The 13,496-nt window shown below is 37.6% G+C and overlaps 1 protein-coding gene across 1 annotated transcript; it reads right to left on the bottom strand.

Moving 5' to 3' along the window:
* Positions 1-8: 8 nt before the first annotated feature.
* Positions 9-12,071, bottom strand: LOC141336268 (uncharacterized). Its single transcript, XM_073841823.1, has 10 exons — positions 11,889-12,071; positions 11,202-11,369; positions 10,803-11,112; positions 9,599-10,607; positions 6,944-7,121; positions 6,545-6,854; positions 5,302-6,316; positions 2,168-2,354; positions 1,757-2,078; positions 9-1,673 (listed from the first exon to the last, which is right to left on the bottom strand). Exons 2-10 carry the CDS (start codon positions 11,367-11,369, stop codon positions 640-642), a joined length of 4,533 nt encoding a protein of 1,510 aa, XP_073697924.1. The 5' UTR covers positions 11,889-12,071; the 3' UTR covers positions 9-639.
* Positions 12,072-13,496: the final 1,425 nt, after the last annotated feature.

Below are 13,496 nucleotides of genomic sequence, written 5' to 3'. Positions count from 1 at the left end.
CCAGAGGATTAATTCTGAAGAGTAAGCAATTAGCTGTTTTAATGGATTTACTGTTAATAAAAGTTATCATGTGCATTCATACGACCATTCTTTTGTGCTGTGGAAATACAAACGGAAGACAGAAGAGCTCAGAAAATAGCTTTTAAAGAGGTTTTCAGTATTAAAAAATTACTGAAAGAATTTCAAATATCCCATAAACATACTTCAATTATACTGATATTCCAGGGAAGTTAAGGTGGCTTCCACAAAACCCCCAAACTTTTCCATCCAGAGCATTCATTTCTACCCAGTAAATATCTTCCCCTACATGGCGGCATAAACGCTCTGGAAGGACAGTGATGAAATGCATAACTGATTAGCCATGGCACTTTCTTGATTAAATGAAACCCAAAAAAGTGCATTTGCCAGTAACTCTCCTTCACGCATTCTTTACACCATTTCCCCACATAAACCAAGACTGACAGCCTTATGAAATCCAGGGCCCTTATAGTATTGCAGTATTTCCTTTTGATGATTTTTAATATTTCTGTCTGGTTTAACATAAAATCACTGATCTACTCTGTCAAACATGATTTTATTGACAGCGTTTGGCTCGATCTACCACATGAACATTCACTGCCCCCTACTGGCAGAAAGAGCTCAATGTACAGCATCAGAACAAGCTGATGATTCTGGAGCAGTTTGTTCTTTAGTGTGTTTGTTCTGATGGGTCTGAAAACTACCTAAATAAGCGAATCTCTCTCCGCAGATGGAGCAGGAGTAAGGTTTCTCTCCTGTATGAACTCGCTGATGGACCTTCAGCATGTCTGATCGAGCAAACGTCTTCTCACATTGAGAGCATTTGAACGGTCTTTCTCCAGTATGAGTCCGCTTGTGCTTTTGTAAAATATCATGTTTATTGAAACTCTTCCCACAGACGCTGCAGTGATATGGTTTTTCTCCAGTGTGGACTCTCTTATGAAATCCAAATTGAGATGGCTGAGAAAAGCTCTTCCCGCAGTAGGAGCACAAATACGGTTTCTCTCCGGTGTGAGTCCTCTCGTGACATTTTAGACCAGTAATATGACGGAATCGTTTGTCGCAGTATTTGCACTGATACGGTTTCTCACCAGAGTGGACTTTCTGGTGTGACTTTAGACAGCTTGAGTTTGTGAAGGTTTTCCCACATTCGCTGCACTGGTACGGCCTCTCATTGGTGTGAACACGCACATGTTTCTTCAGATGAGATCCGTGGTTGTAGGTCTTCTCACAGTGAGGACACTTATACGGTCTTTCACCCGTGTGGATTCGCTTATGAGCATCTAGATTTCCTTTGGTGCTGAAATACTTGTCGCATTCGCTGCAGTGGAAAGACTTTTCGTCATGTGTCTTCATATGATTTTTCAGACTATAAGAAGAGGTGAATAAATCCTTCCCGCACTGTTCACAGTGAAACTCCTTCTTCACGCTGTGCTCTTTTGAATGAAGACTCCTCTCTTCTGCGGAAGGAAAGCTGATGTCGCATCTCTTACAGCTGAAGTCTTTCTGTTCTGTGTGTTTAGTCTCGTGTCTCTCTAAATTACCCTGTTTGCTGAATGTTTTTCCACAGGTGGCACAAGAAAAACATTTGACTGTCACCTGCTCTTTTGATGTTGCGGCTGTTTCTCCATCAGAAGATGAACCGCCGTTGTCATCTGAAATTAACAAAATGAAAAGATTTGTAAAGAGTTTGTGTGTCATGGAAAATAATAAAAGGCCATAAAAGGAAGAAACAAACCTGGAGGACTGAAATCTTCATCACTATCATCATTATTCCCATCATCATCATCATCCTCATCCTCATGGCTCTGTTGTTGTTCCTCTGCAGTGGTTTCTATCAGGTTCCTGCAGTCCACCAGTTTGACGGAGCACATCTTCATCTGCTGTTCTCCAGCGTTACAGTCAGAGGTTTGATCAGTGGATTCATGATCCTGAGCGTCAGTATAACAGAGTAAAGTGAGGCTGAGCTCTGAGTCCTGTGTGTCTCTGGATCTCTGATCTCTGACGCTCCAGACTGAATCCTGAGCTTCTGTCCCATCAGACACACACATCTCCACATCCTGACAAACACAACCAGTGATACATACCAGATAGTAGGATTCAAAACAAGATATTAGCAGATAAAGATGAAATGAAGAGCTGTTCAAACCTCTCTGTTGAGTTTGTCTCCTCTTTCTCTCAGCTTTGCCTCCAGTGACGCCACCTCTTTCTTCAGCTGACAGATTTCTGTGATCAAATCCTCAATATCCAGCATGGACAGATCAGTTCCTACTGATTTACAGCAGATCACATCCACCTGCGCTTTCATGCTCAACATCTCAACACAAACACAGCATGATTATAATGAACTGGAGAATATTCAGAAACATTAATGTCAGATTTACCTGCATTTAATACACTGTAAGTCATAACTTAAACATGACTATACAAATACGTGAGATTTATCAATTTTAGACGTCTTTCAAAAGTGTCTAAAATACTACAATGGTTACTGCAAGTAAAAAGCAATGGTAAGTTTGTGCTTAGCCTATTGTGGTTTTATTACAAATACCCAACACTATGGATACTGTAATAAAACCTTGGTTAATTTTCCTAAACCAGAAAGCACGCTTCATTCAAGCTCTTCAACACACTAAAGACAGCAAATCAACAATCACAGAAATAGTTCAAACACATACCGTGTGCATTTCCAACCTTCTTTCTTTCTGCAGTGTTTTACCGCTGGACTCGGTTTGTTAGAGCGCCTCCTACAGTACAGTTACAGAACAAGCGGTTATCTGTCTGGTCAACAGGTTCCCGTGACTCATCCGGGTTAGTAGATAGTATATCAGCACCAGCTTTTCTCATAAATGTATTCATTTTTTTATTTAACGCTATTTGAGCATATGAAACAACATTTAACATTACTAGTAAGCATTCATTAGATAGTACTTATTTATTAGGTACTGGTACTCATTTGATACTATATAATATATAACAGATACTAGTAGTTATTTATTAGCTAGTACTTATTTATTAGACACTAGTATCTTTCATAATTACTACTAGTAACAATTCTTATCTTACTGGTCTAATGACTAGTTAAATGCACATTTTAGTAGTGAAATAAAAACATCTTACTAGTAACAATTCTAATAAAACTACTAGTATCTATTTAATAGGTACTAGTATCGAATAACTGAGTACTAGTGTCTAATAAATAAGCTGCATGGAAATACATACTAGTACTGCTTATAAATGAAATGTTAAAACAGCTTGTCAAACTATCATAGCCTTTATTCTGAAAATTCATTTTCAATTCATATACTGTCTCTGAATAAGTTGTTACTTTGCACCTGCTAAAATGATTTAAAAAATCATCCAAAGAAAGAGGTGGCTTCACTGGAGGTAAAGCTGAGAGAAAGAGGAGACAAATTCAACAGAGAGGTTTGAACAGCTCATCATTTCATCCTAAGTCATGAATTAGCAAAATAATGCGAAGATATTTAGTTTGTACTGACAATGTTGTGAGTTGGTAAAATCTCTGGTGAAAAAAAAAACAGTTAAAGGTTGTATCAGCGATTTCTAGTCTAAAACATAAAGTGTCAATTTCAGCTGACCTTTCTTCACGATCCGCTTGCTGCCTGCCCCATAAATTGTCTGTGAAAAAACCGCGTCTCTCTGGTCAGCCTAGGGTCCGAGATATGCCAAAAAAACAGACAATTTATGGGGCAAGCAGCGAGCGGATCGTGAAGAAAGGTCAGCTGAAATTGACACTTTATGTTTTAGGCTAGAAATCGCTGATACAACCTTTAAATCCAATCTAGCTGGTTTTAGCTGGTCTCCCAGCCTGAACAGCTAAGACCAGCCTGGGAAAGTTGCCAAAACCCCTCTGAAAAAACAGCCTGGTTGACTGGTTTTAGCTTTTTTTTTTTTTTCAGCAGGGACCCTGATTGCACACATACATCTTAGAGACGTCTATTTGACATCTGCATTTACATCTGCAAGACGTAGTTTGCTCATCTGCAATACGTCTATTGGATGTTTCCAAACAGATGCCAAATAGACGTCTATTAGATGTCTTTAAGATGTTTATGAATTAGAATGTATGTAAAACTGACATCTTACAGACGTCTGCCAGACGTTTGTACACAGCAGATGCTTTCCAGATCAAGAGATCTTTAACAGACATCTTGCAGAAGTACGTGTGCTATCTGGGGATATTGGTAATAAAATTACGAGCATGCTACGTCCTTTTTACCCAGATAGTACACGTACATCTACAAGATGTCTATTAAAGATCAATAGATCTGGAAAGCAACTATACTCTGTACAAACATCTGACAGACGTTTGTAAGGTCACTGATAGCACATGTACATCTTGGAGACTTCTATCTGACATCTGCATTTACATCTGCGAGACATCTGCAGTACATAGTTTGCTCATCTGCAATACATCTATTGGACGTTTCCTATATCAGATGTCAAATGCACGTCTATTAGATGTCTTTAAGATGTTAATGAATTAGAATGTATGTAAACCTGACATCTTACAGACATCTGCCAGATGTTTGTACACAGCAGATGCTTTCCAGATCAAGAGATCTTCAACAGACATCTTGCAGACATACGTGTGCTACCTGGGGTGTCAGTTTTACACGGTCTAAATCTAAACATCTTACAGACATCTAATAGACATCTATTTGACATCTGATGGAAAACGTCCAATAGATGTATTGCAGATGAGCAAACATTGTAAAAAATGCGTCCATAAAAAATAATGTCCATGATAGCACTCACACATCAAGGAGACATCTATTCGATGTCTGCATTTACATCTGAAAGACGTTTTTTTTTCTCCAGTATTTGCTCATCTGCAATATATCTATTGTTAAATAGATGTCTATAAGATATCTTTAAGATGTGTATGATTTAGAATGTATGTAAAACCGACATCTTGCAGATCTTATGTTTGTACAAAGTATAGTTTCTTTTCAGATCAAGTGATTTTTAACAGACGTATGCTATTTGAAGTGCTATAAGGGTTATGTTTTCAGTTAGTACCTGCCTTATGAAATCCATGCCCTCATAGAATTGTAATATTTTATTTTGAGGATTTCTAATAGTTCTGTCTTGTTTAACATGAAATCATTGCTCTACTCTGTCAAACATGACCTTATAAACAGCACTCAGTTCAATTCACCACATGAACATTCATTGCCTCTACTGGCAGTAAGAGCTGAACATACATTTTCAGAATGAGCTGAATGAGTCTTTTTTTCCAGATTGACTGGTCAAAGTCACTCTGATGATTCTGGAGCAGTTTGTTCTTTAGTGTGTTTGTTCTGATGGGTCTGAAAACTACCTAAATAAGCGAATCTCTCTCCGCAGATGGAGCAGGAGTAAGGTTTCTCTCCTGTATGAACTCGCTGATGGACCTTCAGCATGTCTGATCGAGCAAACGTCTTCTCACATTGAGAGCATTTGTAGGGTCTTTCTCCAGTATGAGTCCGCTTGTGCTTTTGTAAAATATCAAACCTCCTGAAACTCTTCCCACAGACGCTGCAGTGATACGGTTTTTCTCCAGTGTGGACTCTCTTATGAATTCCAAATTGAGATGGCTGAGAAAAGCTCTTCCCGCAGTAGGAGCACAGATACGGTTTCTCTCCGGTGTGAGTCCTCTCGTGACATTTTAGACCAGTAATATGGCGGAATCGTTTGTCGCAGTATTTGCACTGATACGGTTTCTCATCAGAGTGGACTTTCTGGTGTGAGTTTAGACAGCTTGAGGTTGTGAAGGTTTTCCCACATTCACTGCACTGGTACGGCCTCTCATTGGTGTGAACACGCACATGTTTCTTCAGATGAGATCCGTGGTTGTAGGTCTTCTCACAGTGAGGACACTTATACGGTCTTTCACCCGTGTGGATTCGCTTATGAACAACAAGACTTCCTTTGGTGCTGAAATACTTTTCACATTCACTGCACTGGAAAGACTTTTCACCGTGAGTCTTCATGTGCATTTTCAAATTACTAGAAGAGGAGGAATCCTTCCCGCACTGTTCACAGTGAAACAGCTTCTTCACGCTGTGCTCTTTTAAATGAAGTCTCTTCTCTTCTGCGGAAGGAAAGCTGATGTTGCATCTCTTACAGCTGAAGACTTTCTGTTCTGTGTGTTTTCTCTCATGTCTTTCTAAATTACCCTGTGAGCTCAGTGTTTTCCCACAGATGGTGCAGGAAAAACTCTTGGTCTTCAGCTGCTCTTTTGAGGTTGAGGCCGTTTCTTCATCTCCATCAGAAGATAAACCACCATTGACATCTGAAATGAACAAAATAGTTATTAATTCTGGGGTTTAAAAATAATCCTATGATGACAAAAATAATTGAAATGTGATTTTTGGCCAAATCGCTTGACCAAATGCTATAATTTGCCAATTGTGTTCTTAAATATCCTAGAAAATCAGCCAATATGAACCTGATCCGACAGTCTCTGCTGACATTCAAGTGTCATGAAAACAGCAAAAGGCCATAAAGGGAAGAAACAAACCTGGAGGACTGAAATCTTCATCACTATCATCATTATTCCCATCCTCATCCTCATGGCTCTGTTGTTGTTCCTCTGCAGTGGTTTCTATCAGGTTCCTGCAGTCCACCAGTTTGACGGAGCACATCTTCATCTGCTGTTCTCCAGCGTTACAGTCAGAGGTTTGATCAGTGGATTCATGATCCTGAGCGTCAGTATAACAGAGTAAAGTGAGGCTGAGCTCTGAGTCCTGTGTGTCTCTGGATCTCTGATCTCTGACGCTCCAGACTGAATCCTGAGCTTCTGTCCCATCAGACACACACATCTCCACATCCTGACAAACACAACCAGTGATACATACCAGATAGTAGGATTCAAAACAAGATATTAGCAGATAAAGATGAAATGAAGAGCTGTTCAAACCTCTCTGTTGAGTTTGTCTCCTCTTTCTCTCAGCTTTGCCTCCAGTGACGCCACCTCTTTCTTCAGCTGACAGATTTCTGTGATCAAATCCTCAATATCCAGCATGGACAGATCAGTTCCTACTGATTTACAGCAGATCACATCCACCTGCGCTTTCATGCTCAACATCTGAACACAAACACAGCATGATTACTAAAAGAAGCATTTATAATGGACTAATCAAACTAAAAATCAGTTCTGGAGAATATTCAGAAACATAAATTTAGCTGCATTTAATAAACTATACGTAGTAACTTAAACATGGCTCTACAATGGTTCCTGCAAGTAAAAAGTAAAGCAATGGTAAGTTTGTGCTTAGCTACTGTGGTTTAATTACAAATACCCAAGATACACTATGGATACTGTAGTAAAACCTTGGTTAAATTTCCTAAACCAGATTTGGAGAAGGCACGCTTCATTCAAGCTCTTCAACACACTAAAGACAACAAATGAACAATCACAGAAATAGTTCAAACACATACCGTGAGCGTTTCCAACCTTCTTTCTTTCTGCAGTGTTTTACCGCTGGACTCGGTTTGTTAGAGCGCCTCCTACAGTACAGTTACAGAACAAGCGGTTATCTGTCTAGTCAACAGGTTTATCTACACCAGATTTTCTCACATACATATATATATTTTTATATAACGACTAGGTTTTGAAACATTTTCTGTGTTAAAATAAAAATGTAGTTCATTCGAATTATAACAGCAATGAATGCTTTGGCTGCTCCAGACTTTTAATTTAGTGTATATATTTTATAATATTCTTTTTTTGTTAAACGCCATTTAAACATAAGAAATAACATTTTTTGGACAGTTCGTGTCAGATTTGTTTCTGCTTTTCCCATAGGACTCACATTGCTTCCGAAATCGAATACATCTATTTATTTAAATTTCACCAGTAAGCATTCATTAGATAGGCTACTGAAACTTATTTATTAGATACTAATAACTATTTAACAGATACTAGTTACTATTCATTGGGTACTTGCATAATTATTACTAGTAACAAATCTTATTAAGATCTATTGTAACTCCGCTTATGTAATAACTAGTCTGAATGGCTACAGTAGCGTTTAAGTTAACTTACTAGTAACATTTCAAACAAGTATTAGTATCTAATAATTGTGCTAGTATCTATTGAATATGTACAAGTACCTAATGAATAAGCACTAGAATCTAATAATAAGAACTATTATCCAATGAATAAATACTAATAAATAAGATTTTGTGTCTATTTAAGAAGAGTATTAAGTACTACACTCTTAAAAATAAAGGTGCTTTAAAAGGTTCTTCACAGCGATTGCCATTGAGGAACCATTTTTGGTTCCCACAAAGAACCATTCAGTCAGAGGTTCTTACTATTTTAGAATCTGACGAAACTTCTTTCGCCAGAAAGATCAGCTTGCAATGCTATCATATAGTATGCGAGAAATGACAAAGTAGCGCGTCCTAATTCACCTATATTAAAATTTAAATATAATACCTATATTAAATGTCTGAAATAATAGTTTGGAGACTTTGCAAATATGGCCACGTGAGCAAACTTTACTTGAAATAGACTTTGACTCTCCAATACAAATAAAAGTAAATAACAGTCATTTCTAGCCATGATGTAGAAGTAAAACCCCCAAACTTCTCAAAAAACAAATTTATTGCTCTACTCTGTCAAACATGACTTTATATACAGAATTCTGTACAAAGAAGTCCACTTCCAGGACAAATATGTACAGATAATTTACTCACCCCCTTGTAATCCAAGATGTCTTTCTTTCTTCAGTCAAATTCTTGAGGAAAGCATTTCAGGATTTCTCTCCATATAATGGATTTCAATGGTGCCCCCAAGTTTGAACTTCCAAAATGCAGTTTAAATGCAGCTTCAAAGGGCTCTAAACAATCCCAGACGAGGAAGAAGGGTCTTATCTAGCAAAACGATTGGTCATTTTCCAAATTTATATACTTTTCAACCTCAAACGCTTGTCTTGTGTAAGTCTGCGTGAACTGTTTTTTTTTTTGGCCAAAACAGATGGGGTATGTCGAAAAACTTCCATCTAGTTTTCTTTTTCAACGTCAAAATCGCACTATATCACTCTTTAACCTTTTTTTTTTTGTTCGTAAAGGGCATTTGATCTACTTTGCGTGCTCAATTTGTAAACACTGGATCAGTACTTCGGCAGCGATGTAGGGCGATTTTGAAGTTGGGAAAAAAATAAGATGGGAGTTGACGCAAACCTGGACAAGATGAGTGTTCGACCTTAAAAAAGTATATAAATTGTCAGTTTGTTTAAAAAAATGACTGATCGTTTTGACAGATAAGAGCCTAGTTCATCGGTTAGGATTGTTTAGAGCCCTTTAAAGCTGCATTTAAACTGCATTTTGGAAGATCAGCCTTGGGGGCACCATTGGAATCCATTATATGGAGATATTTCCTGAAATATTTTTTATTCAAGAAACGACATGAGCATTTTGGATGACAAGGGGGTGAATAAATGATCTGTACATTTTTGTTCTGGAAGTGGACTTATCCTTTAATCCACATGAACATTCACTGCCCCCTATTGGCATTAATAGCTTAATGTACAGTTTTAGCATCAGCTGAATTGCTGCTGAAAGTCACTCTGATGATTCTGGAGCAGTTTGTTCTTTAGTGTGTTTGTTCTGATGGGTCTGAAAACTACCTAAATAAGCGAATCTCTCTCCGCAGATGGAGCAGGAGTAAGGTTTCTCTCCTGTATGAACTCGCTGATGGACCTTCAAGATGTCCAATCGAGCAAACGTCTTCTCACATTGAGAGCATTTGTAGGGTCTTTCTCCAGTATGAGTCCTCCTGTGATTTCTTAAAATATTACGTTTACTAAAACTCCTCCCACAGACGCTGCAGTGATACGGTTTTTCTCCAGTGTGAATTCGCATATGATATACAAATGAATCTGAACTAGAAAAGCTCTTCCCGCAGTGGGAGCACAGATACGGTTTCTCTCCGGTGTGAGTCCTCTCGTGACAATTCAGATTAGAAATATGGCGGAATCGTTTGTCGCAGTATTTGCACTGATACGGTTTCTCATCAGAGTGCACTTTCTGGTGTGACTTTAGACCGCTCGAGGTTGTGAAGGTTTTCCCACATTCACTGCACTGGTACGGCCTCTCATTGGTGTGAACACGCACATGTTTCTTCAGATGAGATCTGTGGTTGTAGGTCTTCTCGCAGTGAGGACACTTATACGGTCTTTCACCCGTGTGGATTCTCTTATGAGCATCTAGATTTCCTTTGGTGCTGAAATACTTGTCGCATTCGCTGCACTGGAAAGACTTTTCATCATGAGATTGCAGGTGACCTTTTAGACAAGAATTACTGAAAAAAACCTTCCCACACTGTTCACAGTGCAACTCCTTCTTCACGCTGTGCTCTTTAGAATGATGTCTCCTCTCTTTAAAGGTAAGAAAACTGATGTTGCATCTCTTACAGCTGAAGACTTTCTGTTCTGTGTGTTTTCTCTCATGGTTCGCTAAATTACCCTGTTTCATGAATGTTTTTCCACAGGTGGCACAAGAAAACCTTTTCACTGTCAGCTGCTCTTTTGATGTTACGGCTGTTTCTCCATCAGAGGATGAACCACCTTTGTCATCTGAAATTAACAAAATGGTTATAAATTCTGGGTTTTAAAGTCACTTTATCACAAATATGGTTTAGTGCAGATATCCAATCGCAAGCATCCTGTCAGGTAAATTAAATAAACTCATGCACAGACATTGATAAAGTGAGTTCAAACCTGATCCTGATCCGGAAAAAAAACAAAAGGTCATAAAAGGAAGAAACAAACCTGGAGGACTGAAATCTTCATCACTATCATCATTATTCCCATCCTCATCCTCATGGCTCTGTTGTTGTTCCTCTGCAGTGGTTTCTATCAGGTTCCTGCAGTCCACCAGTTTGACGGAGCACATCTTCATCTGCTGTTCTCCAGCGTTACAGTCAGAGGTTTGATCAGTGGATTCATGATCCTGAGCGTCAGTATAACAGAGTAAAGTGAGGCTGAGCTCTGAGTCCTGTGTGTCTCTGGATCTCTGATCTCTGACGCTCCAGACTGAATCCTGAGCTTCTGTCCCATCAGACACACACATCTCCACATCCTGACAAACACAACCAGTGATACATACCAGATAGTAGGATTCAAAACAAGATATTAGCAGATAAAGATGAAATGAAGAGCTGTTCAAACCTCTCTGTTGAGTTTGTCTCCTCTTTCTCTCAGCTTTGCCTCCAGTGACGCCACCTCTTTCTTCAGCTGACAGATTTCTGTGATCAAATCCTCAATATCCAGCATGGACAGATCAGTTCCTACTGATTTACAGCAGATCACATCCACCTGCGCTTTCATGCTCAACATCTGAACACAAACACAGCATGACAATCATTTACATACGATTAGATGTTTCTTCAGAATGACCTTAATTTAGATTGATCTTGAGTTTATTGTCTTCAAATGTCACATATGTCTGTTTCATTTAAAGGATAATCTTATATAATATAGTTTTCACAAAATTAATACTGTAATGACAGAATGGTCAAATATTTTAATCACAATATAATATTGTATATTTGACTGTTGACAATGTCAACAAACTTATGTATGGCCAGTCAGTAATGTTACTGGTTCTTGGTTTAAATCATTATAGTTTTAGCTAGCCATATATTTATAATAGCCTTTTAACAGTAGAACAATAAACATAAAAAAGCATTTGATAAAACGTTCTAAATACAACTTTAATGGATCCTTTGCATAACAAACATGCTGAAATCTATTAGAAAAAAACTTAATGACAAAAAAAGTCAACATGAAAATGTAATAAACGATACTTCTAAGTTCTAACAGGAATATTATACTGTAATACAAAATATAAATCACCTTTATTTATAACAATCGTCCAGCTGCTGGATTTGAGTTATAAAAAACATGATATTCTGTTCACTTCTGTGTAAAACTCCAATCACTGTTTGGTGCAAAATGGCGAGATTCGAGAAAGTATATCAGACAGACATACAACCACAAAAAAGATTAAGATATAAATCACATAACCGACGAGAAACGCGTTCATCACACACCAGCTGAAAGAAAACTTCCGTCGTGCGCTCTTCGCGGGTTTTGCAGCAACAGATGACGCACTTCCGCCTCCTGCTGGACTGGAGCGCCAACTTCGCTGGAAAACAATTGTTTAAAGATGAAATGAGCGATTTTGTCAGAAAGCGGGTGAGCAGTTTGATTCATTTTTTATTATAATTATGGAATACTTAGGTAAGTAAAATAGAGGCGATATGACTGTCATATAATTGTATGTGTCTGAGATCATTTACGAGAGTTTAAGAAAATTGCTGGCTAAATGACTGGGGCATATTTCACTCATAATCAAAATAAAAGAAAGATCGTGACAAAAACGGTCTCTTTCTGAAGCCCCGCCTTAAATCCGTTACTGACCGTTATCCTGACAGCAACTGTCTATCGAGCTTTTGGCTCTTTAAATATGAGTCTATTTAAGCCTCTGTTAAAATGTTATAAGTATTATATACAGTAAATAAATAGAGTATATGGGGAAGACTACATCTGCAAGAAGTCTGTTAAAATATCATGTTGATCTGGAAAGCATCTTCTTTGAATAAACATGTAACAGACGTCCGTAAGATGTCAGACTTACATTCTAAATGATAAACATCTTAAAAACATCTAATAGACGTCTATTTAACATCTGATGCAGGAAATGTCCTATAGATGTATTGCAGATGAGCAAACAATTAAAAAAAAAAACGTCTTGGAGATGTGAATGCAGACGTCCCTTGTCCAAAAAAACCCAAAAGGATTGCAATAAGAATCTTGCACAGGATTCTTAATGGAATTTCTAGCATATTTTGGAACCGTTCCTATAGGATTTCAATAGAAATAGTCTTAGGATTCTTCAAAATTCTTAAAAGAGGCTTTAAAATAAAACAGGATCCGATTAAAATCCTGCAGAAATGATCCTACAGGATATTTATGTCTTATAAGAAAATCCTATTAGACAATTCCAAATGGAATCCTTTAGGAACGGTTCCAAAATATGATAGAAATTCTAATTGGAATCCTGTAGATTACGTTTTTCAAGAAACTAAAGTAACGCATTACGTTTTAACTTAAAAGAAAATATGTTACATTTTTTTCCAATTTATTGATTGAAAGCTCCCCAGTCCCCAAGTTGAAAAAAAAAACCGGAGTAAGATGTTACTTTAGTTTTAAAATAAATGTGAACATGCATTAATTCTTCTCACTCACTAAAAAACCCAAAACAGATTCATTATTCTTCAAAATGAATAAAACAGTAAAATGCAACTCAGAACATGATAGTAACCTGCAATAATTAAATATGTTAAATTTTACAAATATCCTTTATGTATTCAATCCCATTTTAATAACTAGCTTCTTTGCTGACCTTCAATGAACCAATTCAAACAATCTATAAGCAAAAACTACTCAAGATAAACATTT

The sequence above is a fragment of the Garra rufa genome, chromosome 6 (genome assembly GCF_049309525.1).
Source record: "Garra rufa chromosome 6, GarRuf1.0, whole genome shotgun sequence".
Taxonomy (NCBI): domain Eukaryota; kingdom Metazoa; phylum Chordata; class Actinopteri; order Cypriniformes; family Cyprinidae; genus Garra; species Garra rufa.
This window is presented reverse-complemented; position numbering and strand designations above follow the sequence as displayed.

Coding starts and splice junctions, on each gene's coding strand:
- LOC141336268 (XM_073841823.1), bottom strand. CDS start 11,369: ATGTTGAGCATGAAAGCGCAGGTGGATGTGATCTGCTGTAAATCAGTA. Junction 10,608..10,802: donor TGAAGATTTCAGTCCTCCAG/GTTTGTTTCTTC, acceptor TGTTAATTTCAG/ATGACAAAGGTGGTTCATCC. Junction 2,079..2,167: donor GAGACAAACTCAACAGAGAG/GTTTGAACAGCT, acceptor TGTGTTTGTCAG/GATGTGGAGATGTGTGTGTC.